Genomic DNA, 27572 nt, shown 5'->3' with positions numbered 1-27572 from the left:
ATTTTTGAATAGAAATCTATTATTTTGATAAGATTTCTGCTTCCCAAGCATGAATACCAATACAAATCATTACTATAGGAAAATTACACATCGCTTCTTATGCATAGTAACATCTGGTTGTAATTACTGTTACTTAGTGTTCTTTAGTAATATAAATAAACGTTCATTTGACATTATTTCAGTACTGTAAAAACTATTTTATATATTCTTCATTCATTCAAAAATAACTCTAATAACATTAACAATAACAGCATTGCTTACCATCTCAGATTTTATTTTCTTATTTTCTTCCTTTTTTTTATCAGTATCTTCAGGTTGGGAAGCCTGTTTTAAAAGCTTTTCTGTAACGCCAGCTGATCCTTTTTGTTTAGAAAGTTCCTGACTTTTTCGTGGAAGCATTTCATCTTTAGCTTTCCCTTTTGAAGTTTTCTTGCCTTTCTTTGGTACCTCTTCCACACCTGCTGATACAGGAAACTGCCAGTCTGGAATAGTTGGAGGTATTTCAGCAAGTTGGATCTTTGCCTTTTCAACTTCCTGTATTTTTTGTAAAAAAAAAAAAAAAAAGTTAAAATACATAACAAATTCATCAGGTTTCATAATCTTTAAACTTGAAATTTTCAACGCAGCATCCCAAAAATGTGATAATAATGACAGACATATAATCCTCTCCTTGTGCTAAATCATTGATTACTTTAAAAAAATATTTTGCCTTTTGCCTCAAATTCCTTGCTGGGCCTTTGTTACCAGATTTATTCAGATTGAATAGTTAACAATTGTTACTATCTCTGCATCTTCTACCCAGAGGGAAAACGAAGAGCTGCATCACAGGTGACAGTGACTTCTTAGCATTATGCACCAAAATCCTCTCTGTCCAATGTTCACAAGGTTCACCACCAGTTTTTTTAGATATCATGGAGAAAAACTCCAGAACTGCTAAAAATCTCTTTAAGTCTCATTGCAACATGCAGGGGATAAGATGGACACTCCCCAGTCACAGGATTGTCTGCCAACAATGCTGGAGTATCCCAGACATATAGTATTAAGGGTCTTCAACAACACTTTTCTGGAGATGAAATCTGAGGTAACTCAGGAGTTCATGGCTACAATAACAGCCATAGGTCTGTTCTAGGACATCCAAATTCCAACATAGGACAATGGTCACCTACTTATCTGGTTTCCCTTTCACCACTGTACACTGCAAGCAGGTAGGACTTAGATTGGTCATCCCTCAGTGATAAATGGACCCTAATGGGTTTCAGAGGGAATTGGAGGCTGTTCCTGCTACTCTGCTGAATGGTCTGTCTCTAAAGCCTTGGTTGCCACTTAAAAGAGGTTCATCAAGGTCTTAGATCACACCTATGTGATTTCTTCCCTCCTCTGGCTCCCATCGCTCCCTATCTTTCACAGAAGAATTAAGGGAGATGGAAAAAAAGAAATCTCTAAAGATCACCAGCATTGAAGGATAAACTAAATCTATTATGGATTAAGTCATAAATCCTAAGTTTATTTGTCAAGCATATATAAGATAACAGGGAAAAGTATAAACATAATTTGAATACATGAAAAGAGTAAGTAAAAAGGAATATTAGGACAGAGATGGTAGGCAGGCTGGTGCACTTATGCACGCCCCTTCCAGACCTCTTAGGAATGGGGTGAGGTCAACAGTAGACAGTTTAACCTTAACCTAAGTTTTGGGGGTTTGGGGAAGAAACCACAGATTCAGGTAGTGTATTCCAGGCATTGACAACTCTGTTACTGAAGTCATATTTTCTGCAATTGAGTTTGGAACGGTTTACCTTGAGTTTGTATCTATTATTTGCTCATGTACTGTTGTGATTGACGCTGAAATAGTCACTGACAGGAAGGCAGATAATTTTATGTACTATACTTAGGTCAGACTGAAGTCGGAGTAGTTTTAAGTTGTCTAAGCCCAAAATTTGGTGTCGGGCAGCATAACGTATTTTATTGCGGTTGGAGGAATGGAGGACTCTTCTCATAAAATATTTCTGGACTCTATCAATTGTATTTATGTCCGATATGCAATCCGGGTTCCAGACAGATGAGCTCTACATAGTAAGGACAAGGAAGGGACAATATTTCCTTGCCATTGTTACATCTGCAGATAGTCATCCGTTGGCCTTGATTTATGAGATGCATAATCTCTTGGATAAGGGAGATCACCTTACAGGACTATACAGAAGAATTTGCTTAGCAACTGTTAGATAGTTGCTCATTCTGAGTTGTACACTGGCTTTGTGAAGATCCTGGGCATATTCCCTATTGTTTGGGAACAGTTTAAACCACTTGGGCCGACTCTTTTTGACTATATGCTCAGCCACCAATTCTTTGAACTCATCCCTTTCTGGATAAATAAAGCTGTCTGACTTTGAAGAAGCTGCTGCAGCTGAAACTGTGGAATTTCAACTTTGGCAGAAAAACAAGCCAAGAATCACTTTGACGTTGATCAAAGACAGGCACTATCAGAACAGCTGGAGCAAGCCAAAAACGGAGTTTAGCCATTTCCTATACTGTGTCTTTGTAATCAGTCATAAGAATCAAGTCAGGCCATGAAATAGCTGAGAAATAATCAGAGCAGAATTTCATGTACTTATTTGAATAAGTTTTCAAGTCACAATATAACCAAATATGCAAGAAGTAAACATGTGAAAATATTTCTGCCTAAAGAGATCAGAAAATTCTCCTCCAAAATACCTGTAAAGCTTTCTGTAGCTTCTCCTCAAGCATTCTGTTCTCTTCCTGAAGGGACTGAATGTCTTCCTACGATGTCAATGTGAATTTAGATTTAGATGTTTCATTTACATTCAGATTGCAAATTTAAAGGTTTGCTTGCCCCTCCCTATTGTAAAGATGTACAAAAATTCAATACTCAGTTCACTCATTTTTCCTAATACATCCCAGAGAATATAATTCAGTTGGTTATCAACCATTTATTGCTTGCTGAATTTTTAAAATCATATTTATCTGGTACAAAACAAGAAAAAGTTGACTGATTGAGTAAGACCTCCTTCTGTACTTTCAGAAATATAATACATAACCCATCTTCCTTAAGCAATTTCTAGCAAGATCTTGAATTTTGTGTCCATCTTTCTTATCCTGAATTATTACACTTTTTCTTAAATGGTTTAGAAAATAATCTTATTAGTATAAAACAAAAAAATATTTTTATAAAATTTAACGTCATACTTTTATACATAATTTAAATGAGATAGTATGTCTACAAATATATATTGACATATTTTCCTTTACCTGAGCTTTATTTAAATCTTCTTTCATTTGTATATGGTCTTTTTCCTTTGCAAAACCAGGCTCTAGTTTCTGTGTTCTGTAATAAGAAAATATAACACAAATTAATGATTAGACCATCATAATATAGCAACTAGACTGCTGAAATATCAGAAGGAAATGCTCACATGGTAATTTCTCAATTTTCCTAGCAAGTACAAAAAGGTCTATAAATTATGGTAATCTAGAATCTATCTTATATAGTTTGAATTTAGCCTGTTATTTGAAGCCAGGCATTACAATCAATCATTATAGTTATGAGTGATGTGATATGGCTCCGGAAATGTAAACCCAATCTGTGTATACTCTATAGTGTGAAAGCTTTTCAAAATACAGAATACGTTCAGTAATGGATTTTTAAAATGTTCAGTATAGCTAGTTCAAAATAGCCAAAACATAAAGTGCTGCTTGTTAACATAGTTAACGTTAACTCAGAAATAGTCAAGTACAGTTGTGTGTTCATATATTTACATTCATAAGAGACAGAAAGAAAAAGTTACACAATGCAAAACGACATTTACAATACCAGAGGCCTACTATTTAGCATTCTGATTTAGCATAAAAAACATAAGTTTTTTTTGTAGCACAAGGTACCATGAAGGGTAAGAAATGTTGGTAGCACCAGGGACTTTTTAAAAAAATTTTCAACTGATATATCTACTTTTAGTTTTTCTGAAAAGGGTAGGTAATCTATGCATATTCTAGTTGAACCACTGCAGTATATATGGAGACACCCTTAGATAGGTAATAACAGAATAATAGAGTTGGAACTAACCTTGGAGCTCTTCTAATCTAACTACCTGCTCAAGCAGGAGACCCTATACCAGGGGTCTGCAACCTTAAACACTCAAGAGCCACTTGGGCGTTTCCCTGCAGAAAACAAAACACAGGGAGCCACAAAACCTGGGTGGCTGTGGCCAACTCAGGTCACTCACTCCCACCCAGTCACATGACATACTCCCAGCCATGCCTACCCAGGTTTTGTGACTCCCCATGTTTTCTATGGGAAATAGGTATCTCCCTGTCCTTCCCTCCCTCTCATCTTTCTCCCTCTTTCATTTCTCTTTCTCTATGTCCCTCTCCCTCTCATCTTTCCCTTTCTCACATCTTTCTTTTTCTATCTCCCTATCACCCTCTCTATCTTCCTCTCCTCCCTCTCTCATTTCTCTTTCTCTCTCTCTTTCAGTCACCTTTTTCTGTCTCCCTCCCACTCATCTCTCTTTTTCTCTCTATCTCCCTCATCTCTCATCCCCCTAGCCCTCATCTCTCTCATTCTTACTTTCCCTCTCTTGCTTTCTTCCCCCCTCCCTCCCTCTCTTTCTCTGTGTATATCTCGCTCTCCATCTCTGTCTCTTCTCACTCTCTCGGAAAGCCCTGCATGCCCTCCTTGGGGCTTTTCGTACCCATTATTCTTTTCTTCCTTTTGGAAATCCGGGCTGGCTGAGGAACGAACGAACCCGCAGCGGAGGCTTCCCTCCTCCTCTCGCGACCCCCTGGCCAGCTGTGGGGGGAGGGGGAGGAGGAGGGAAGCCTCCACCGCGGATTCATTCGTTCCTCAGACAGGCCAGATTTCCCAAAGGAAGAAAGAAAAACTGGTAACAAAAAGGAAAGCGCGCAGGGCTTTCCGAATGAGTGAGAAGGGACACAGACGGGGGGGGGGGAGAGAGAGAGATACACACACACACACACACAGAGCTGCCAGGGGCGAGTGGGACAGGGAATGGGCTCCAGGAGGAGGGGGTCCAGTCTCCCCCATTGTGAAATGCACTTTCGCTGTGCTGCAAGGCGCTGCGAGAGTAGCAAGCAGGCCATGGAGGGGATATTGGGTCTTCCTCCCCGCCCCATGCCAAAGGAAATCCAGCCGGGGCTTCTCCTTCCCTCCCCCTTTCCACCCACTCAATCCTACTTCAGGACAGAGGAGCGCGAACTGGAAACGTGTTGGGGCGACGTCAGAGTGCATCTTCTGACCCTCCAGCGCCCGCCCGCCCGCAATTCTCCGTGCTCCTCCAGGCCTGGCTTGCTGAGGGGCTGAAGCCCTGACGTCTCTTCTGCCCCCATCCCACGGCACCAGCCATTGCTGCCCGGCGAAGGCACAGGAAAAGCAAGCAAGCAGAAACATAGCTCGCGCTGGGGCGAAAGAGCAGAGATTGGGGAAGAAGGTCAACGCGTTTCAAAGGCGGCGAACAGCATCCAGCTGTGAGAGCCGGACCGTACCTCTCTGCCATCCAAGTCGCCAGTGGGGGCACTTCTACCGGGCCATCTCCCCCCCCCCCGTTGAGCTCAGCGCTTGGCAGGGGAGGGGAGCGCTTCCCCACACTGCCTCTTTTTCTTGGCCCCGCCGACAAGGGGGGAGGAAGGCCAGACTTGGGGGATGGCTCCCACCCCTCAAGATCCGCCCCCACTGTTCTCTCCCAGCCCTCTTTGCTGGCGGCAATAGCAAATTTACCACGACAAAGGTGGAATGCTGTTGCCACGCAAAGACATATGCAGGGGCATTTCGCTCCTGCACTAAGACTCCGACCACGCCATTGCCGCGACAGGGTGGCAGGGGGCCCAAAGAGCCACATGCGGCTCCAGAGCCACAGGTTGCCGAGCCCCGCTCTATACCATTGCAGACAAATGGCTATCCAACCTCTTACAAAACCTCCAGTGTTGGAGCACAAATTCTGGAGGCAAGCAGTTCCACTGGTTTATTGTTCTCACTGTCAGGAAATTTCTCCTTAGTTCTAGGTTGGATCTTTTCTTGATAATTTCCATCCATTACTTCTTGCCTTGCCTTCAGGTGCTTTGGAGAATAAGTTGACCCCCCTCCTCTTTGTGACATCCTCTTAGATATTGGAACATTGCTATAAGGTCACCCCAAGTCTTCGTTTTCATTAAATTAGACATATTCAATTCCTGCAACCATTCTTCATATGCTTTAGCTTTCAGTCCCCTAATCATATTTGTTGCTGTTCTCTGCACTCTTTCTAAAGTCTCAGCATCTTATTTTATATTGTGGTGACCAAAACTGGACACTGTATCCTAAATTTCTCTTCAGGAAGCAATAAAAAGCTGCAGTTTCTTCAAAATATACCACAATCAGAATTTTAAATAGGATGATTTATTGAGGGAATCACATTCTAGTTTTAGGAATTTTTATTAGTTATTGAGTCATTCCAAATCCAATACAAAGTGGCAGTTTTCACTGTTTCCATTCTGATCCTAATCTCTAAAGAGATTAGGTACTATTCTTTATCTCTGGCTAAATCTAAGAGATTTATGATCTACCACTAAAGATCTACTACTTGTCAAAATGCTTCCAAACTTCAGTAGATGGCAACATGAGCTGTAAGGTACTGAATTTCTATTACTCTTAACCATAACTTGTATAATATTAACAACGGCACCCAGGTTTCAGATAACTTCAAATAAAGTAGTAAATAAATAAGCAATATATAATATCATGTCAATAGTTAAGATATAATAGTTATTTTAAATTAATAAAAATACAAATTTCATTAGTGTTCTGAACACTTTAGCACAATTTTTATACAATTAACTTATATGTATTCATTTTTGCTTACACCTGAGCCTTTTCTGAAGGAACTTGTGGTTTCTCTTCAATTTTCACCCTCTCCAGTTTTAATTTTTTTCTTGTCTCTGGTATTCCTTTATCTTGCTGTCATTTATGCATTCAAGAAAGTAAAGCAAAAGTTTTGCATTATACAGTTTCTTGTACAGCTGTATTTGATAGTGCATGTGTCAAATGACAATAGAAATATTCCTAATACAGTTGTCAAAATCAGTAGATCTCACTTTTCCCTTGATAATATCCCCAAGGTGGTTATTTAAATTAGATAACAATTAATTCCAATTTTTATTCACAAGTTTTGGAAATAGAAGGGCAGGTCCAAGTTGGCGTAAACCAATTTCACACCTTGTGGACGCCAAGAAAAGACACAGGATAGGATCATGTGAATGAACTTCCACTGGCCACAAAGGCCCACTGAAAGGGCTACTGCCACTTTGATCTAATATTCCAGCTAGCACGATCCAGGAAAAGCCATATAGCTTCAACCCTTAGGAACATCTTATCTCCTGACCATCCACAAGAGCCTGAAGACCTGACTCTTCCTGTTAATTTATGGCCCCCATGGGGGAATTTCACATCAGTGACTGATCAACTAATAGTAGTTTTCACCCACCCCCATCCCTATATATTCTGTAGTTATAACTTGTATTTTATTGTAATTCTAATGTGATTTTATATGTTTATTCATACACCGTATTTTTCGGAGTATAAGACGCACTGGAGTATAAGACGCACCTACCTTTTTTGGTGAGGAAAAGAAGAAAAAGAAATCTCCCTCTGCCTCTGCACAATTTTGTCTCCTTACAACGAACACCCTGCTTTACTTTCATTTTAGTTTTCAGCATAGCTTGATTAGCAACAAGGGGAAAAAAATCTGCTCCAGCAATTTACCTCCTTGCAGCAAGCAGCAGAGCCCTGCGCAAAACAGCTGAGAGCAAATCAGCTGAAAGTCGGGAGGCCGATCCAATCAACTTCTACTAATTAGGTTGTGCTGAAGCTGAAAGGAACTGTTTTTTCTTGCTGTTTGCTTGCAAGGAGGTAACTGCTGCGAGGCAGAGGCCAAAGAGTGGGGGCCAGTGGGCGGGCGGGGCTACATTCGGTGTATAAGACGCACCTAAATTTTCACCCCCTTTTAGGGGAGAAAAAGGTGTGTCTTATACTCCGAAAAAATATGGTATTTATGGTTTCATTTTAAACCACCCAGTCATTTGTGGTGAGTAGTGAGTATGTGGCCAAAATAGGTAGGTAGGTAGGTAGATAGATGATAGATAGATAGATAGATAGATAGATAGATAGATAGATAGATAGATAGATAGATAGATAGATAGATAGATAGATAGATACCGTATTTTTCGAGTATAAGACGCACCTACTCTTTTTGGTTGTTTTTTTTTTAAAAAGTTTTCTTTTTAATTTTTTAGACAAACACACATACAAACATACAATGTATTTTCTTTGAACAGAGTATTTGGCTGGTTCACGAATTTAAACTATGTTTAGTCATTTTAATTAAATTTACAATTTCTATATTTTTTTTCCATATTTATTCCTCATCTATTTTTTTAGAAAAACCAATATTACCCTTCATTCTCATCTCTAATCTTAATCAAATTCAATTTTTCCCTTCTATTCTATAATATACCCCTTCCCATTGTCATCTATTTTTATATCCATCCTCACATTGGTTAATTATTTAATATTACAATTGTTTAATAGAAATTCAACATTTTTATATAAATCAATTAGTTATAACTATCTTTTTTGTATAGTAACCAATATGAATATGAATATTCCAATTATTTCTATGCAATCCAATTTCTTACAAATCAATTAATTATATTTACCAATAATAATAAACCAAATAATTTTCCCCATATATTCCTCCAAAGCACAACTTAACCATTTCTGCTTTCAACACACTATACAATTAATAGTATCTCAATTATTACAATTCCCTAGTTAAATAGAGCTTTTTTTCTTTTGTGTTTTAAAATCTTGAACTCTCCTCTTTTGCCCTAAATTTCCCATTGTTTGCACCTACCTTTTTTGGTGAGGAAAAAGAAATCTCTTTCTGCCTCATTTTGTCACGTTACAACAGAGTCTGCTTTACTTTCAGTTTCGTTTTTTCAGCATAGCTAGGGAAAAAAATCTGCTCCAGCACTCTTTGCAGCTAGCAACAGAGCCCTGCGCAAAACAGTTTAGAGCAAATCAGCTGAGTCGGGAGGCCAATCTAATCAACTTGTGCTAATTAACCTATGCTGAAGCTGAAAGGGGCTGTTTTTTCTTGCTGTTTGCTTGCAAGAAGGTAACTGCTGCGAGGCACAGAACAAGGGGTGGGGGCCAGTGGGTGGGCAGGGCTACATTCGGTGTATAAGACGCACCTAAATTTTCAGCCCCTTTTGGGGGGGTAAAAAAGTGCGTCTTATACTCCGAAAAATACGATAGATAGATAGATAGATAGATAGATAGATAGATAGATAGATAGATGGATAGATAGATGGATAGATGGATGGATGATGGATGGATGATAGACAGACAGACAAATAAACACATAACAAAACACAAAACAAAACACAAGATTTAGGGGTTAGGGGTTTTAGGGGTTGAATCTCTCTTGAAATGTTTGCATTATATCAGAGTTTGCTTATTGGGCAGTGCTGTAATGGAACCCCTTATCAGCTGGTATTTACATTGGAGATATTACTTCTTCTTTCTGTGCTTCTGCACAATCCTTTCAGGGTGTCCTAATATGAAGTCATTCTTTTACTGGACTTCAGTTGTACTCTCTTTTCTTCCTTGTACTCTCAGATGTACCTTAACTTTTAACATTTTCAATCTATTTTCTCTATAGGTAGGATCAATAAATTCTCATTAGCCCTTTTTCTGCACTGGGATAAATTATTTTATAGATTTATTACTTTATATTCTGCCACAATTATTGTCCTATTTGCTCCTCAGTATTAGTCCTCCCATTCTTAAACATTCCAGGAAGAGAATCTAATGTTATAAGTATAATTTTGAATTTCTAATCATGTAACAAGCAAACTAGATTTAACATAAAGAAATATGTTATGATGGCAAATACAAAAACTCCTGTGATTTCCCTTATGAACAGAAACCAAGTTTAACTAAGAAGAGGAGTAATTAAGTTCCCATACAGCTTAGGCTGACCAGAAAGAGATCTGAATATGACACAGAGCCAGTAACTAAGTTCTCAATCTTTAAATCTAGCTTCAGTTGCTCTAAGATGAAAACTAGATCAATGTGAATTCATTATAACAGTAAGGATCAATATCAGTTAGGACAAGCACACAGTTGTCATGAAGGTCAGACATTTCTGATTCATCATCAATCTCATCTCAAGAAACAGAAATTGATGCTCCCAGCATTAATAGCATGGAAGACTCAATCACAAAGTCAAAAAAGAGCAGAATCCATAAATTGTCCATAAAGCCCAATTTAGTATAGACACTTTCCCAGAGTCCTCTGAGAGCCAATTTGGACAGAGGAATAACCGTCTCTGTTCTTGACCAAATTTTAGAAACACAAACAGAAATCTGCTCATTTCTCCAGAAAAATAATAATAAAGGAATATCATCTTAATACAAACAGATCTTGCATTTGACAATAATATCCTTATTCAACAATATAGTGTTGATAGCCTCAAAAAAAGCTAATAGATTAGAAGAAGGTATCAACACCAAACTGTTTATCTGCCTTAATCAGGTCCATAGTACAATTCTTATTCTAAGCATATTCTGAGAAATAAATCTCTTTTATGTTATATAAAATTTGTTGCTCTTAAATGTATTATAATATCTGAAACTTCAGTTCTATTAATAAAATTGAGTTTAACTCATAAATACCTCTGAAGTTTTCATTTTTTGAAGTTCATCCTCCATTATTTCTTTTTCTTCTGTTAGCTTTCGAAATTCTTGCTGAATTTTCTGTAATTTCTAATATAAAGAAAAGCAAGAAAGGCTAGGTACCTCCTCCAAATATTTGGGACCTCAAAAGAAATCTTGTCCCTCCTTTGGAAAGAATTATTATATAAGAGATTGTTACAAATGTATGTGAAGTACATACATTTGTATGTACTATACATATACTTGTATGTATGTTCTATATAAATATATAAAATGTTATAAAACAGTTTTTTAAATATAGAGTAAAAATAGTTGCAGATGTGATAAGCTTGATATATGTTAGAAGTAAAGCATGCATTAGAATAAAGACAACATTATGTGAGTGGTTCAACATTGAGCAGGGCAAAATATGTACCGTTTTCCCCAAAATAAGAGATCCCCAGATAATAAGCCCAAATGAGCATAGCAGTAAGGCCAAGAGCTTATTTCAGGTTCAAAAAAATATAAGACAGGATCTTATTTTCGGGGAAACACAGTAATAGCAATTAGTTATTTGTATACAATCAAACCCTTTTATGTATAAAGGTTGGTACATCCAATGCTTCTTTAGCAATTATATTCTGTTCCCGTGACTTGGTCAATAAGCATAATGGTTGCTAAATGAACATATTTACTAAGGGAGAGATGCTGCAAAGATCACTTATTGCTGCCATCTCATTCAGATAAAATTCTCTCCTAAATATCTTATGCCTGACCTGTTTCCCCCCCCCCCTTGCTTCTTCTTCTTTTTTTCTTTTCTTTTTTTTTGCAGGGAATGATTGCTTCAAAAAGCTATATCTTCCTAAACTGCATTTTCTCCACAGAGCAGCACTTCCCAAAATATGTAACAGTGGTGAAATCCAAATTTTTTTACTACCGGTTCTGTGGGCGTGGCTTGGTGGGTGTTGTATGGCTTGGTGGGTGTGACTTGGTGGGCATGGCAGGGGAAGGATACTGCAAAATCTCCATTCCCACCCCACTCCAGGAGAAGGATATTGCAAAATCTCCATTCCCACCCCACTCTAGGGCCAGCCAGAAGTGGTATTTACCAGTTCTCTGAACTACTCAAAATTTCCGCTACCGGTTTTCCGAACTGCTCAAAATTTTCACTACCAGTTCTCCAGAACTTGTCAGAACCTGCTGGATTTCACCCCAATGTAACTGCAAATTAAGCTCAACTACACCCTTTATTAGTTGATTAGCCAGCTGGCTAGCTGCTCTATTGCAAGAAACTGATCACACCTTAAATCAGTAACAGACTGATGCTTTTGTTGTCAAGCATAAAATTTGCTCATAAATGCATGCATTGATCAGAAAGTGATTTTTTACTACTCTTCATTACTGTTGTATTTGTGAATGGACACTAACTGAAGTAATTCCTAGCCAAACAGTGGCTGTATCACTGAATTTTGTTCAAATTATTAATTTAAGAATTGAAAGGAGGGTAAAAATTATTACTTACACCTTCTAGCACATCCTGTTCATTTACAACTCTGAAAAATATAAATATTTTATTGATTTTTTTTCTTTTTAAGCTTTCAGTAATTTCTAGATAAATTGAATATTTAGAGAATTTATACTCTACTTTTCTGTTAGCACCATGTTCTAATTATCTAAAATAAGATGGAGAGTACAAATTAATATTAATTAAAATCAAAATTAAAAGTAGCCATTTAGAGAACTAATAGCTAAATGCTTAGAAAAAATGTACTGTTTTTATCATCTTCCTAAATGTTGGGAAAGTGGGAATCAAATGAACCTCCTTTGGAAGCACATTTCATAGTCTGGGAATGTGGAAACCAAATGGGAGAAGGCCATCTTCCAATGTCCCATACTATCAATGTGGGCATCCTCAGATCTCAGAGGAACAACTCATCAGAATTATTAGACATAGAGGGAGAGTTGTCCTGCAGACAATCAGAATCAAAGGTATTAAAAGCTTCAATGTCAACACCAACATCTTAGACTGTAGGCAGCAGACAACTGGTAACCCAGCAGATCTTTTAGTATAGTTATAATATAAACCCTGTGTTGTATAGCAATCAGCAGCCTGGTTCTTCAATTTTTTTACCCATTGAAATTTATGGACACATTTCAAACCTAGATCTATTTCATGTGAATTAAAAAATAGACAAACTACGATCAAAATATGATTGTGACTAAGCAGTCACAAAGTTCAGTAAAAATTGAAATATAAACTTAAAAACAGACAAAAACCAATACCTAAATTTCAGAGAACTCAAGGAAAGGTTGTAATCATCTTTATATCTTTCATCTGGACAGTGGCAGCTAGGAGTTAAAAAGTATGTGTCAGGGTCATGGATTTTTTCAGCTTGTGAATCCCAATCTGTGGACAGGTATGTGGTGAGAGAAGGGCTGCCACTTGTTTGCTGGCCCTTGTTTTTATGACTATTTAAATTGTTAGAGTGTACACCTTGACTGAAGTCATTTGCCTCAATAAATTAATGAACAAGCCAGGGGTGGGTTCTATATCCTTTACTATCAGTTCACAACGGGAGCATAGACACACACTTCTGCACATGCGCAGAAGCTTCTGTGCATGCGCATATCACCCATGATGACATCGTGGTTTATGCAGAAATATTTAAAATTCAAAAAAGTTCACAAACTTTTAAGCACCACTGTAATCACATACCAATTCCTTTCTGATGAATAACAGATTTGTGCCAATAAAACCTGTCCATATAGTCTTCTCCACCTCTGTCTCATCAGCTCTAAAAAGAATTCTGTATATGATCAAAGTTTTCATTTATTTCAGATAATTTTGAGTTAGGATTTGAAGAAATCCTTTGAAATCTAAAACACTTTGAAGAACTGCCTGAAATAAAGTGGTATTTTCTGAAGCAATTAAAATATAATAGTGCTCTTCAAGGAATATAATGTCTTGATATTTTCCTCTGAGATTCCAGGAAAGAGCTATAACAAAGTACAATTTTTTTATTAGCAGGTCTATCTAATGTTTCTATGATTTAAAATAAATCACAAAGCTTTAGTGAGAGACACTGATATTTGGCCAGGGGAGTTTGTGTAAATTGAGCAGAAAGCAAAGATATTGCTTATATAGTCAATATAACATATATTTTATAATTATAAATATTATATGTGTGTGTGTATATTTTATATATAAAATATATAATATTCAGGCAGACAGACAGATATAATTATTCACTGTAATATATCCTTACTTCTGCACATTACTTTGTGAAATTTTGCAAGTTTCTTTTCTAGGAACCTCTTAATTATTTGTGCCATGTCATATAAACTACCCCAAAATACACAGGATAAAATGAAACTTTCCCTTCCCCATCTGCATCATTATGTTGGATTTACCTGTGTAACTTGTTTGTTTGTCTTTCAAATACTTTCATTATTTCTATCATGCGATTGTTCATCATCTCAATTGTTTCTGAACAATTATAAAAATAGTTATTAGGTTGATATCTAACATTTTAATCTAGAAATAGAAATATTAACAATTGCACAAGATTGGGCAAAAATGTCACTGCTACTACTATCACCCTAATTATTACTACTGCCATTATAACTATGACATTATTACTATTGCCAAATTACATAACACAAGCTAGAGCTAATCCAGTGCCAAGTAAATTAAGAAAGGGTCACAACTATCACAGTTAGTCAATTAGGACCAAAATTTCAATTGCTAAGCATTTAGTCATAAAACAGAATGTCATGTGACAATATCACTTAGCAATGGCAATCATAAGCAAGTATAATAGGATTTAAATATGTGCTTCTTTACAACTTCCTGACAACTTCCAATGATCAGTGGGGAAGTCAGCAAGAAGCTGCAAGTCACAGGCAGCTCTCAAGGAAAGTAGGCAGATAAGTGGCTGTTGCCAGATGGGAGAGGGAGAAAGGAATTGAGAGAGTGGCTGTGGAGCCATGTTCCAAGCCTAAGGTTTGAGAAGGCTGTGATATGAAGGGGAAGGATGTGCAGATGGCTGGAAAGGGTGTACAAAGCCCGGGGAAGGTTTGCAAGAAATGGGTATGGCCAGCAAACCACAGCATGAGTATAGAGGGACTGAGAAGGATTATGCAGCTGGCAGAGACTTACCCAAAAAGGGATCTTTCCTGCCAGCTTCCCCATTGACTCTGCTTGTGGGAATCCAGCAAGGAAAGTCACAAATCATGATCAGGACATTGCAACCATTGTAAGCATGGGCCTGTTGCAAAGAGTCCAGATCACAATCACAAGATTATGGGAGTACTGAGATGATCAGAACTTCAAGGACCAGTTCTAATGATCCTTTGTTCACCATCATGATAGCTTCAAAAGTTTGCTGAATGAGTAGTGAATAACTGAGGGCAACCTGTAATTAAAATGTGTATCTCATATTTAAAAAATTCTATTTTCCACAGTGAAGTATTTATTAACAGATTATTTATAGGATCTCCCTTATCATCACCACATGCATCCTCATGCACTTCATAAATGTGTATCACACAGCTTATTAAGTGCATAAGAAATAACCAAACTCCAGCTCTTTTCCAATAACCAGACTCCAGCTTTTTGTTATCTACCTACTTCTGTTAAATCATTTCAGGTTTCTGGCTGACATGGCAGCATAGGAAGAGGAAGCAGCAGCAGCAGCTAGAAAAAACATAATACTCTCTTCTTGCTTGAGGGAGAATAGCCTACTGATTTGGCAATAGAGCAACTAATAGTTTTACCTTAGTCTAGCCCTGACTGAAATGAAAAATCAAACGAAATTGAAGTTTTCACTACTTTAAAAGCTTTTTCACCTAGTATCTAAATATTTATAATATGAATTTTGAGAATTTGAATTAAATATTTACTACCTTAAGATCAAAAACTGAAATTTTGTATCATATGGGTTTATATTCCATTCAGCATAAAACCTAGTCTCAGTGTTGAAGATTCTACAGGCAATACTACATTCTGCATTTCTCACGACAATTTGCAGTTCTTAAATGGAAAGTAAAGAAAAATAATGATTTTTCTAACTCCATAGATAGTTCAGTAAGCCCTGCCATTAAACAAAAAGGGATCAAATCTTATCTTCTCTTTCCAACATGGATAAAGGCATAAAAAAGCTTTATGAGCTGGATGCTGTTAATCAATTACTGGTAACTGTCACAGGATCACATCAATTCTAATAATAGTTTCCAACATCTTTTTTGAAGAAATTAATATTCTTCTACAAAAAGGATCTCTTATCTACCATAGTAGGTTGATTGGTCAAAGCATAAAAATTCAAAATCTCTTAAAGTTGTAGTAAAATTGTAATAATATTGACTACCAGATACTAAACATTTCTAGACTGAATGTTCCAGGAAGGATTTTATTTTTTAATAATGATTATCTTTTTAAATAAATTGACTGTATTACTAAGGAATATTCTGCTATTTTACATAAAAATATTCAACATCTTTTTTTTTACTTTTGTTATATCTGAAAATTTTAAATCCCTTTTTTTAAAATTTATTTATTTATTTATTGTTTCAATTTATATGCCGCCCTTCTCCGGAGACTCAGGGCGGCTTATAATGCGTTAAGCAATAGCCTTCATACGTTTGTATATACCTGCTTAGTAGGGCTTTCGGCCCCACCAAGCGGTGTTTTTTTTATACAAAGTCAGCTTATTGCCTCCACGATCCGGGTCCTCATTTTACCTACTTCGAAAGGATGGAAGGCTGAGTCAACCTTGAGCCTGGTGAGATTTGAACTTGCAGTAATTGCAGGCAGCTGGTGCTACTTAACAGCACTTTAGTCTGCTGCGCCACCAAGGCTCTTTTACTTTGGAATGAACTTAATCTAACTAAAATGAATTATATAGATATGAAAAATATGTTAGTGGGATTGCAGAAGAAAAGCAGGTACATAACTGAGTGCTCTCTTCCAATGTGAATGATTTTTTCTTTTTGAGATGGTGTACATTTTATAAGTAGACCAACTGTTACCTGGTAATACAAATTTTATTTCTTATGTCCTTACTTTTTTGACCTGGTATCCACATAGGATGAAGATGCCAATCACAGATGTTGGTAAAATGTCAAGAAATCTGTTGTTTAGACAACAGTCACTAAACCTTGAAGGTTAACACTGTTCAAGAGATACCAATCTGAAAGTTATATCAATATAAATCTGAAAAATATTTGTAGCTCCCTCTGGTGATAATAAGGACTCCCAGCTACCAAAGATATATGAAATGTTCTCCTGTGTATATACTATTCTATTGAAAGTTGCCATATCTTGTTTTATTGCTTTGTCTAGAAGATCTGTCTAAATCATGCTTTGGAGTTAAAGATACTTTTTTTTCCTATGCTTGGTTTAATATGCCATTTCAGCTTTTACATCATTTATTTTTATTGCTTCTGAATCAACAATTTTCTATCCATATTTTAATGTGGCAAAACATGTTTCAAACTTTAATTTGATAAATACAATGACTTTTTAAATTCTTTCCAAGAATATTTTTTCACATGAAAGTTCTTCTCAATAATTTGTAATATTTTCAAATATTTTGATTTTTAGTTAGATTACTAAATAGAATAAAGGCATCATAATCTATGAAGTCATCCCATTAACCATATTAATTACCACAAAAATTGTTCAACGTTGGGGGACTTCTGGTTGGCGCCGCGGGAATACAGATGGGGAATTAGCGGGCTCTTCGGAACCCCGCAAAAACCCCGTCTGCCAAGCCCCCGCCGGTAGGTCTTTGAACCTATCCTGTCCTGTAGGGACAGGGGGATAGAGAGGGACCCGTTGGACGGCCAAGAGGAATGGGCAGGTTCCTCGGGGCCAGAGGCTTGCCGTCTGCGCCGGCAGCGGTGGAACGGCAGCCATGGCGGCTGCCCTGAGACCGCAGCAACCGGGATACAAGAATGTGCAGGAGGAGAAGAGGAGAAGCGGAGAGTGGAGCCAGGAGTTTGCATGCCGGGTGAGTGGACATCAACCAAGACAGGAACTGCCCACAAACGCTGAATTACAATTAGTCTGCCCCAGCCTTAACAGCAGCTGAGAACTATTGGGGCACAAAGACAAAAGACCTGTTGGTGGATAACATAAATTACAGACTTTTTGGAAATGTTTGACTACAGATCTGGATATTTATTTTTTTTTTACTTTTTGGTGGATAAATGAGATTGGACTATGTTTCAGAGAGAGGAAGAAGAAGAGGAAATAATTATGCCTTCAAAAGCAAAGGAAAAAGACAAACGGAGACGGATAAAATGGTTGCCAGCTGAAAAGTGAAAGTCCAGACTGCTTGTTACTTGAAAAGAGAAACTTTGTTGCTTGTTATTTAAACTTGACTATTTTGAGGAAAAGACTTAGAGAACTTGACTTAGGATACATAATCTGTTCACTGGAGGATTTATTGAAGATTAGAAAGAAGAAATTAAATGGAACAATGAAAACTGAACTAATAAACGTGGCAACAAAAGAAGTGTGTGGCAATAAAAGAAGGACATGATGATACCATATATGGAATAGCTTCAGAATTAACTTTGTAGAACTCATAACTTTGATGACATTGAAATGGAAAAGATACATATTTGGACAGACTGGAGAAAAGAATAATGGAATATGTAACAAGACAACAAAATATTATATTTTGATTTAAATGACTCTAACGGTTTCTGGGTGGTTGAATAATGCTAGGAGATACTTTTTTTTTTCTTTTTCTTCTCTATGCTCTCTCTCTTTCTTTTAGTATCTTTCTCTTTGTTTCTTTTCCCCTATTTTCTTTTTTAATCCATTTGACTTCTTTTGTTATATTTCTACTCTCTTCCTTTTTTCTTTTTCTTTTTTAGTTTTGCCTTATTTTTATGTATTTCTTTTATTGTAATTATTATTATTATTGCTATTACTCTCTCCTTTTTTTCTATTATTATTCACATATAAATATATAAACAATTTGATTAAGAAATAAGAACATAAATGATTGAAGAAAATCATGATTTTTGGATGTTCTAATGCCTTTTTTAAACTTTGAATTTTTAACTAGCGCTACCTACAGATTTAATAATCTGGAAGAAAATGTTTACCTTTAAAGCATTGGATGTTAAAAAGAATTATTTATAGAATTAAGAACTATAAAAAATGGATTTTGAAGTGTTTCAAAATGTTTCCTATTGAAAATAAGAAATAAGTATGGAAGGGGAGAAAATTTAAGAGAGAATAGGAGATAAGATATTTATTGAAATATACTTTTATCTTAAATTGGTAAGAGATATGGAGAATAGATTGGAAAACAATATTGGTAACATATTCCGAAGTAATTTGGAGCTAAACAACCGAATAAGAGATAAATGTTATGAATTAGTTAAATGAATTTAGGAGTGGAGGAAAGCATGATTCTGGAGATCAGTGAAAGCAAAGCTGTGATCCAGTTTTACAAATAAGGTAGGAGTGGAGGAAAGCATCATACTGGAGAAAAGTAAATTGGGAACCAGTTAAAAATAAAAATAAGAGTTAGGAATGGAGGAAAGCATGTGCTGGAAAACAGTTAAAGCAAAGCTGTGAACCAGCCAAAATACTGAGTTAGGAGTGGAGGAGAGCATACGCTGGGTAACAGTTAAAGCAAAACTGTGAACTAGCCAAAAATAAAAAGTTAGGAGTGGAGAAGACTATATCTGTGGATCAATTGAAATAAAGTTGTGAACCAGTTAAAATTAGGGGTAGGAGTGGAGGAAAGCATTGCTGGAAGGCAACTACTGGAGTTGTGAACCAGTTTTATAATAGATTTAGAAGTTAAGGAGAAGGTGGGTGTGCAGTTAAAATTATACTGTGAACCAGCTAAAATAATTAAGGTAAGGAGTGGAGGAAAGCATTGCTGGAAAGCAGCTGATTAAGATGCGAACCAGCTAAAAAATAAATTTAGGAGGAAGTGGAAGAGATTTTACTGGAGTATAGTAGCTAAACTGTGAACCAGTTTAAATAAATACAGACAGGAGTATTGGAAAATACAGCTGGGAAATAGATATTTAAACTATGAACCAGTTAAAAATTAGAGTCAATAAAATATGAGAATAAACTTGAAGTAAAAAAAATAAAAGTATTGTGGAAGCAACAAACTATAGAAGGAAATGTTGATTGTTTATGAAATGACTTTAAGAGAGGAGGAAAATACTTTTTGTCAAGATTATGGATATTAGATATCATTTAAGAGAAGTAAAATATAGATTTGAGGTAATGTGTCTTGGGATTGAGGAATATATATGAAATATTGATTGTTAAAATGATAAAGATTTAGAACGGTGTTTATTGTTTAGAATTTTGAGTGTAATAGTAGAATGATAAATGTTTAGAATAAGATTTTTTTTTTCTTTTTTTTTAAAGATGTAAATGGATAAAATTGATTGAGGGAATGTGAATAATTGTACTCATTTTATGCCGGATCAAATCCTTGCTCTAAAAAGATGTATTTTATGTTTTATGTTTAAAAAAAAAAATTGGGGGGGAAAATTGTTCAATGTTTTTCATAAAAACATTTTATAAAAAGCTTTTTAAAGAGATATATTTAAAAATTCAAATATTTTTTTGAGAGAGGCGGAGCCAACGTCGCAGCAGCAAGATGAACTCTTTGAAACTCCCAAAGAGTCGTCGGTATCCCCGCTGCCCGAGGGTCCGCTGTGACCCAAGTTGTCCTATAGGGACAACCAATGAGAGGAGCACGTACCGATCAACCTAGAGAGGTAGCAAACTGCCAGGAAAGGTCAGAAGAAGCTCCTCAAATCAGGCACCGAGGGAAAGCAACCAAGAAGCCACTGAAAAGCTGGGGCAACTGAACCAAAAAGAGAAAGTTAAGAAGCAGCCTATGACATCGGTGAGGTGAGATCAATTCAATTTTATTACCTCAAAAAAAAAAAGAAAGAAAAAGAAAATCTCTCTTATTTACCTGGAAGTGGAGAAGTAGAATGGAGAAGAGTGGCTGAGAATGAGGAATGGGTGTGGGTGTGTATCCACACCCATATCCTGAAACTGGGACGGCAAGGAATGCATGTTTGAGAGCCCATTAAACTTTGACTAATTTTTAATCTTTAACAGAAGAAAATGAAAAGAAGATTGAGGACTATTAAAATTTTTATTGTTTAATTTTCCCATTTTTCCCCTTTTTTGTTAAATTGACTTTTTTATGAACTTTGATTTTTGATTTTGATTTTAAAACATTACTTTTTAGCTTTCCTCATTTTACTTCTGACAACTTGGATCGTAAGTTTTTTTATTATTTAATTGTGATTTTATTTTACCTCTCTTCTAATTTGTCTAGTTTACTTTTTTTTTTCTTTTTAACTTGTTTACATATTGTAGAAGGGTGGGGAATATTCCAGACCTTTTGCTTTACTTCACAGAATTCTATTTTTTTTCTTTTCTTTTTTTTTCCTTTTTTGTAAATTCAATCATTGGTTGAATTTGATATTTGAACTATAAACCCAATCACAAGTGGATTATAAATATCCAGAAAAATAAAAATGAGGAAACATATCCAGCCTATATCAAGTCCCTCAGCGGCAGAAATCCAGAAAACTTCAGGGATAATGGAATTATGGAATTTAATGCAATCTCTTCTCGTGGAGATAAAACAGGAACTAAAAGAAATGAAAGAAATTATGGGGAAGAACGAGGAGAGAATACAGAAAGTGGAAGAAAAAGCAGAAACAACAGAAAAAAAAGTTGAGAAATTAGAAGAAAAATCGATGTCTACAAATAAATTCCAAGAAAGAACAATTATTCTGTTGGAAATGGACCGCTCTGAATTTTACCTAAGATTCCAAAATACAGAAGAAGAAAAGGAAAACAATCTACCAGAGATAAGTGCGGAAATCCTGGCTGAAGTCTTGGAAAAATCCAAGGAACAGATCTTAAACGAGATTGATGAAGGATTCAGAATATATATTAGATATGCAACAAGAAATAAACTACCAAGAGAAGCCCATGTAAGATTTACAAAAAGGGCAATGAAAACAGAGATACTACAAGCAGCAAGGAATACAGTACTGAAGCATAAAGACAAAGAACTCGTGGTCTTACGTCAAATACCCAGAAGAGTTAGGGATCTGAGGAGAGAATATCAATTTTTAACAAAATTTTTAATATCTAAGGAGCGAGTTTTAGATGGCTGGTACCTGAAGGAATTATGGTGACCTGGCAAGGACAAAGACACAGACTTGATTCAATTGAGAAAGCGGAATTATTCAATCAACAATATTGCGGATTATTGGATGAAGATTTAAGAGCTGTAGGCATTATAAAAGAGAAAAAAGAAGGAAGAGATAAAGATGAGAAAGCTAAAGAGGAAAAGGCCTAAGAGAAGGGGTGAGATCCAAAGATCCACTGGAACAAAGAGAAACTAGGGCGATGAAATTAAAAACTAGCAGTAAGTAAACATGGAAGAAGAAATAAAAGCAGTATCTCTAAATTTAAATGGACTGAATGCGGCGATAAAAAGAAATAGAGTATTGAAAAAATTAAATAGTTTGAGAATGAACATTACATGTTTACAAGAAGTTCATATTAGAAAACAACATATAAACTATTACAATATCCAAAATTAGGAATTTTATTTACATCATTGATACAACAAAGTAAAAGAGGTGTGGTATTATATATCAAAGAAAAATTAGAACCTATATTAATTTTTGAAGATGGGGAAGGTAGGATTTTGATGGTGGAAATAAAAATGAACTATAAACAAATACTTTTGATAGCACTATGTGCTCCAAATGAAAAACAGGAAGAGTTTTATCGGCGACTACATAGAAAAATTATAGAACTGGAATATGAAAATTGTATGTATAATGGGAGGTTTTCATGCTATAACAGACCCAGAGTTAGACTACAAAACGGTGAAGACAAATAAAAAATCCAGAAGAACACTGCCAAAATCTTTTTTTAAAATGACAGAAGAATTAAGTGTTCAAGATATTTGGAGACAAAAACATTTGAAAGAGAGTTAATATACTTTTTATTCAAATAGACATTTATCGTGGTCAAGGATATACTTGATATGGATGTCATCTGGACTTATAGAAGCAGTACAAGAAGTAAACATTGGTTCAAATATATGGGCAGATCATAACCCAATGACAATGATATGGAAAGGCCAAAAGAAAAAGACAAGATGGACTTTGAACCCAACAATATTAAATGAAAAAGAATTTCAGAAATTTATGGAAATATAGTTGGAAGCTTTCTTCAAAATAAGCAAAAAAGAAGATACATCACTCCAAAATGTATGGGATACAATGAAAGCATATATTAGAGGCCTGGCAATAACATACCTGGGAAAAAAGAACAAAAAGAAAAGGCAAAAACAAATAAGACTGGAAGAAGAATATAAAACCCTAGAAAAAGAATTTCAGAAAGATGTTCAAAATAAAAAAATTAAGAAATTGATGGAATTGAAGAAACACGAAATAATTTTAAATGAACAAGAATTATTAGCAAAACAATTGAAAACATTGAAGCAGAACTTTTTTGAAAATGCAAATAAACCAGGAAGATGGTTAGCATATAAAATACGAAAAGAGAAGGAGAAAAAAAACGATAAACTGTTTACAAGATAAAGAAGGGAAGCTACAATATAGAGTAGAAGAAAAAAAGAAAGTAACCCAAGAGTATTATGAAAAACTTTATTCTCGAGAGAAGATTTCAGAGGAGGAGATACAAAACTACCTGGAAAAATCAGACTTAATTAAAATATCAGAACAATATAAAGGAATGTTAGAAGAAAGAATAATGATGGAGTTAACAGAAGCAATAAAAAGACAAAAAGTGGGAAAGCACCAGGACCAGATGGTTTACCAGCTGAATTGTAAAAACACTACAAGAAACGATTAGTAACGTGATGTTGGACCTATTCAACGACTTATTATTGAAGGCTAAAATGCCAGACTCATGGCATTATGTCATACCTCAAGAAGATACAGATTTACAACTGATTAAAAGCTACAGACCAATTTCACTACTAATTGTAGATTATAAGATTTTTGCTTCAATAATGGCAAATAGATTTTAAAAACCATTAAATGAATACATTCATACTGATCAAAATGGGTTCTTGCCGAACTAAGGGCGGCAATCTCAAAACTAAAAAACAACAAATCACCAGGCCTGGACAGTCTCCCAGGAGAAATATATAAAAAATTAGATGAAATATTACTACCAAAATTACTGGAGATATGTAATGAGGCTCTATTGGAGGCCAAAATACCCAATTCGTGGAGGGAATATTACATTACTGTCAAAAGAAGGTACCGATCCAAAACAAATAAAAAACTATAGACCAATTTCCCTTTTAAATTCGGACTATAAAATTTTTATGAATATAATGACTGAAAGAATGAAAAGAATATTAAATTTCATTATACACTCAGACCAGAATGGCTTTCTACCCGGCAGACAAATTAGGAATAATATAAGAATAGTTGTAGACATTTTAGAATATTATGAAGCCCACCCAGAAAAGCAAATGGCCTTAATATTTTTGGATGTCCAAAAAGCGTTCGACAATCTTAACTGGAAGTGATGATCAAACAAATTAAAACAATGAAATTTGGAATGAACTTCAAGAGAATGATAGAAACAATTTATAACCAATGAAGGGCAAGAATAATAATAAACGGGGATATGACCAAAACGTTCCAAATCAAGAAAGGAGTAAGACAAGGGTACCCATTATCACCATTATTATTCATTCTGACATTAGAAACCTTGTTAAATAGGAGTAGGAACAATAGTGAAATAAAAGGTCTAAAAATCAGGAGAGAGGAATATAAGACAGGCCTTTGCTGATGATGTAGTGCTTATTACTGAGGAACCGCTAGAAATGGGCCAAAGAATTCTTGAGGAATTAGGAAGATATGGCAAGGTTTCCGGGTTTAAATTAAATAAAGGAAAAACTAAGATGTTGGTCAAACTTGACAGAAAGGCAAAAGGAAGAATTAGAGAAGTAATTGGACTTACAAATTGTTTAAAAAATTAAATACTTAGGAATTTGGATAGCATCAAGATGCTCGATCCTGAAAGAAGACAACTATATACCACTGATTAAAAAAATTAAACAGGATCTGGAAAAATGGAGGAAATTGCAGTTATCACTTCTGGGCAGGATAGCAACGATAAGGATGAATATCCTGCCCACGTTATTATACCTATTTCAAACCACTCCAGTCACCTTAGATAAAAGATTTTTTATAGAACTTAACAAAACTACCAGGAAATTTGTTTGGGGTGGGAAAAAAACAAGAATTGCACTTCGATCACTACAAGATAATAGAAGCAGGGAAGGCTTTGGACTCCCAGTGTGGGAAATCTATTACAAAGCAGCTAACTTAGTCTGGATAAGGGAAGGGATCACCTTAAAAAATAAAAGAATCCTAGCTCTGGAAGGACATGACCTACAAAAAGGGTGGCATGCCTATCTATGGGATAAGAAAAAAAAGGAAACAATATACTTCCATAAGATAAGAGATACACTAATACAAACATGGGAGGAAATTAGATATAAGCAATATATGAAGGTTCCGAACTGGCTTTCAACAATGGAAGCTATGATATACTCTAACACACTAGAAACCAACAAAATGTTTAGGTACAAAGAGCTCTTAGATAGCTGAGGAAATTCAAAACCAATCAAACACTAGGAGAACAGGGCAACCATATCGATTGGTGGCCGTACCTGCAGATTAAATCCAGGCACCAAAAAGACAAGGAAGAATTTGGAATAGAGGTGGAAACAAATAGATTTGGTAAATTATTGATAGGCCCAGAAAAAAAAATATTAGCCAGATTATACAACTATCTATTAGAATTTGACAGGGCAGAAGAGGTGGTAAAAGAACCAATGATAGCATGGGCAAAAAATATTGGACACAACATAAATTTGGATGAGTGGGAGACAATCTGGAATAGAAACTACAAATTAACAAAAGCAGCATCATTTAAGGAAAATCAATCCAAATGCTATATAGATGGCACCTAGCCCCTGCAAGACTAGCTAAAATATACCCAAACGTAAGTCCCAAATGCTGGAAATGTGGATACTACCAGGGTACCTTCTTTCATATGTGGTGGTCATGTCCCGAAGCGATGAGGTATTGGAAAAAAATCCAGAATTGGTTACAAGAAGTAATTAAAGAAAAAATTGAACTGGCGCCCAAAACTTTTCTCCTGGGAGTACTAAAGAGGAAATATGAGGGGAAAAAGAGGTATTTAATTGTACACATTATCACAGCAGCAAGAATAGTTTATGCACAACACTGGAAAGGAAAGGAGACACCACTGGAGGAACACACCATCCAGAAAGTTTTAGAGTGTGCCAAGATGAGTAAACTAACGTTAGAGCTAAATGAGAAAGAGGACTCAGAATACTATACATTGTGGGAACTTTGGTATATATGGATGGCTAATCGAATAAGGGAGAGATAAAAGATAGTGTAAATATCAGAACGAATAAGTAAATTAGGAGGCACTATAACAAAAGAATGAATCTAATCTGTATAGAAAATACCACTGTCTAACCGATTTTACTTGTATTGTACTGTAATGTAATATAATAATTTAAAAAACAAAACAAAAGAAAAGAAAGGGTTCTTGCCAAAAAGACAAATTAGAGATAATATGAGAATGATTTTGAATATGTTTGAATATTATGAGACACATTCAGAAAAGCAAATGGTGCTGAAGTTTTTAGATGCTAAACTGGTTTATCATAAACTGCCAATTCACATTATAAAAAGCTTTTTATAATGTTAATTGGCAGTTTATGATAAACCAGTTATAGAGAATGGGCTTCGCAGAGAGATTTATAAATACCATAAAAACAATATATGACAAACAATTTGCCAAGATAATGATGAATGGAGAAATGACAGGTAAAATTAATATAATGAAAGGCACTAGACAAGGATGCCCTCTTTCACCGTTGTTGTTTATTCTGACTTTAGAAGTTCTAAATAGAAATATTAGACAAAATGATAAGATAAAAGGGATGAAAATTAAAAAAGAGGAGTATAAATTGCAAGCATTTGCAGATGATTTGGTTTTTATCATAGAAGAACCGCAATTAACAGGCCCTAGATTACTAGAGCAGGTAGAAGGATATGGAAAAGTCTTGGGTTTGAAAATAAATAAAGACAAAACAAAAATTTTGGTGAAAAACACAACAGAAAAACAAAATAGAGAGATAAAAGAAAATCTAGACATACGAGTAGTGAAAAAGGTTAAATACTTGGGAGTATATTTATCTTCAAGATGTGCAACAATAAAGTAAGAAAATTATTATAAACTAAAACAACAAATTGAAAAAGATTTGGAAAAAAGGAAAAATCTCCAATTGTCACTTATGGGACGGATTGCATTGATTAAGATGAATATACTGCCAAGACTGTTATTTTTATTTCAAACGGTGTCAATAAAAATTGAAAAGACTTACTTTCAACATCTTAATAAGATAATGAGGAAATTTATATGGCAAGGGAAAAAAGCAAGAATAAATATGAAAATGTTACAAGATACGAGAGCACGAGGGGAATTTGGTTTACCAAATTGGGAGTTATATTACCCAGCAGCGACATTGATATGGTTGAAAGAATGGATTGAATTAAGTAACACTAGGTTGTTAACATTAGAAGGACATGATTTACATGGGATGGCACGCCTTTTTGTGGTATGGTAGGAATAAGATACACTCATATTTTCATAGACATATAAGAAATACATTGTTATCAATATGGGAAAAGGTTAGAGATAATTACTATGTAAAAATACCAATATG

At 35.5% G+C, this 27572-nt stretch overlaps 1 protein-coding gene across 27 annotated transcripts in view; it reads right to left on the bottom strand.

The window, feature by feature from the left end:
* CCDC7 (coiled-coil domain containing 7) overlaps positions 1-27572 on the bottom strand; it is a 292932-nt gene that overhangs the window by 192541 nt on the left and 72819 nt on the right. For 11 of the 27 annotated variants that reach the window (XR_015734107.1, XM_087892982.1, XM_087892984.1 and 8 more), the window contains 7 exons: positions 14134-14209; positions 12245-12275; positions 10744-10833; positions 6870-6964; positions 3268-3343; positions 2713-2778; positions 262-534 (listed from right to left, as the gene is read on the bottom strand). Coding sequence is in view for 26 of the 27 variants with exons in the window: in XM_087892982.1 (XP_087749108.1) it covers positions 262-534; positions 2713-2778; positions 3268-3343; positions 6870-6964; positions 10744-10833; positions 12245-12275; positions 14134-14209 (707 nt within the window). In the remaining variant the exon portion in view is untranslated. Of the gene's footprint in view, positions 1-261; positions 535-2712; positions 2858-3267; positions 3344-5209; positions 5671-6869; positions 6965-10743; positions 10834-12244; positions 12276-14133; positions 14210-27572 lie in introns of those variants that run through there. The other 16 variants (XM_060683937.2, XM_087892990.1, XM_087892989.1 and 13 more) reach the window with 8 other exon arrangements.

The sequence above is a fragment of the Pantherophis guttatus genome, chromosome 4 (genome assembly GCF_059756535.1).
Source record: "Pantherophis guttatus breed Tessera chromosome 4, ASM5975653v1, whole genome shotgun sequence".
NCBI classification, from domain to species: Eukaryota; Metazoa; Chordata; class Lepidosauria; order Squamata; family Colubridae; genus Pantherophis; species Pantherophis guttatus.
This window is presented reverse-complemented; position numbering and strand designations above follow the sequence as displayed.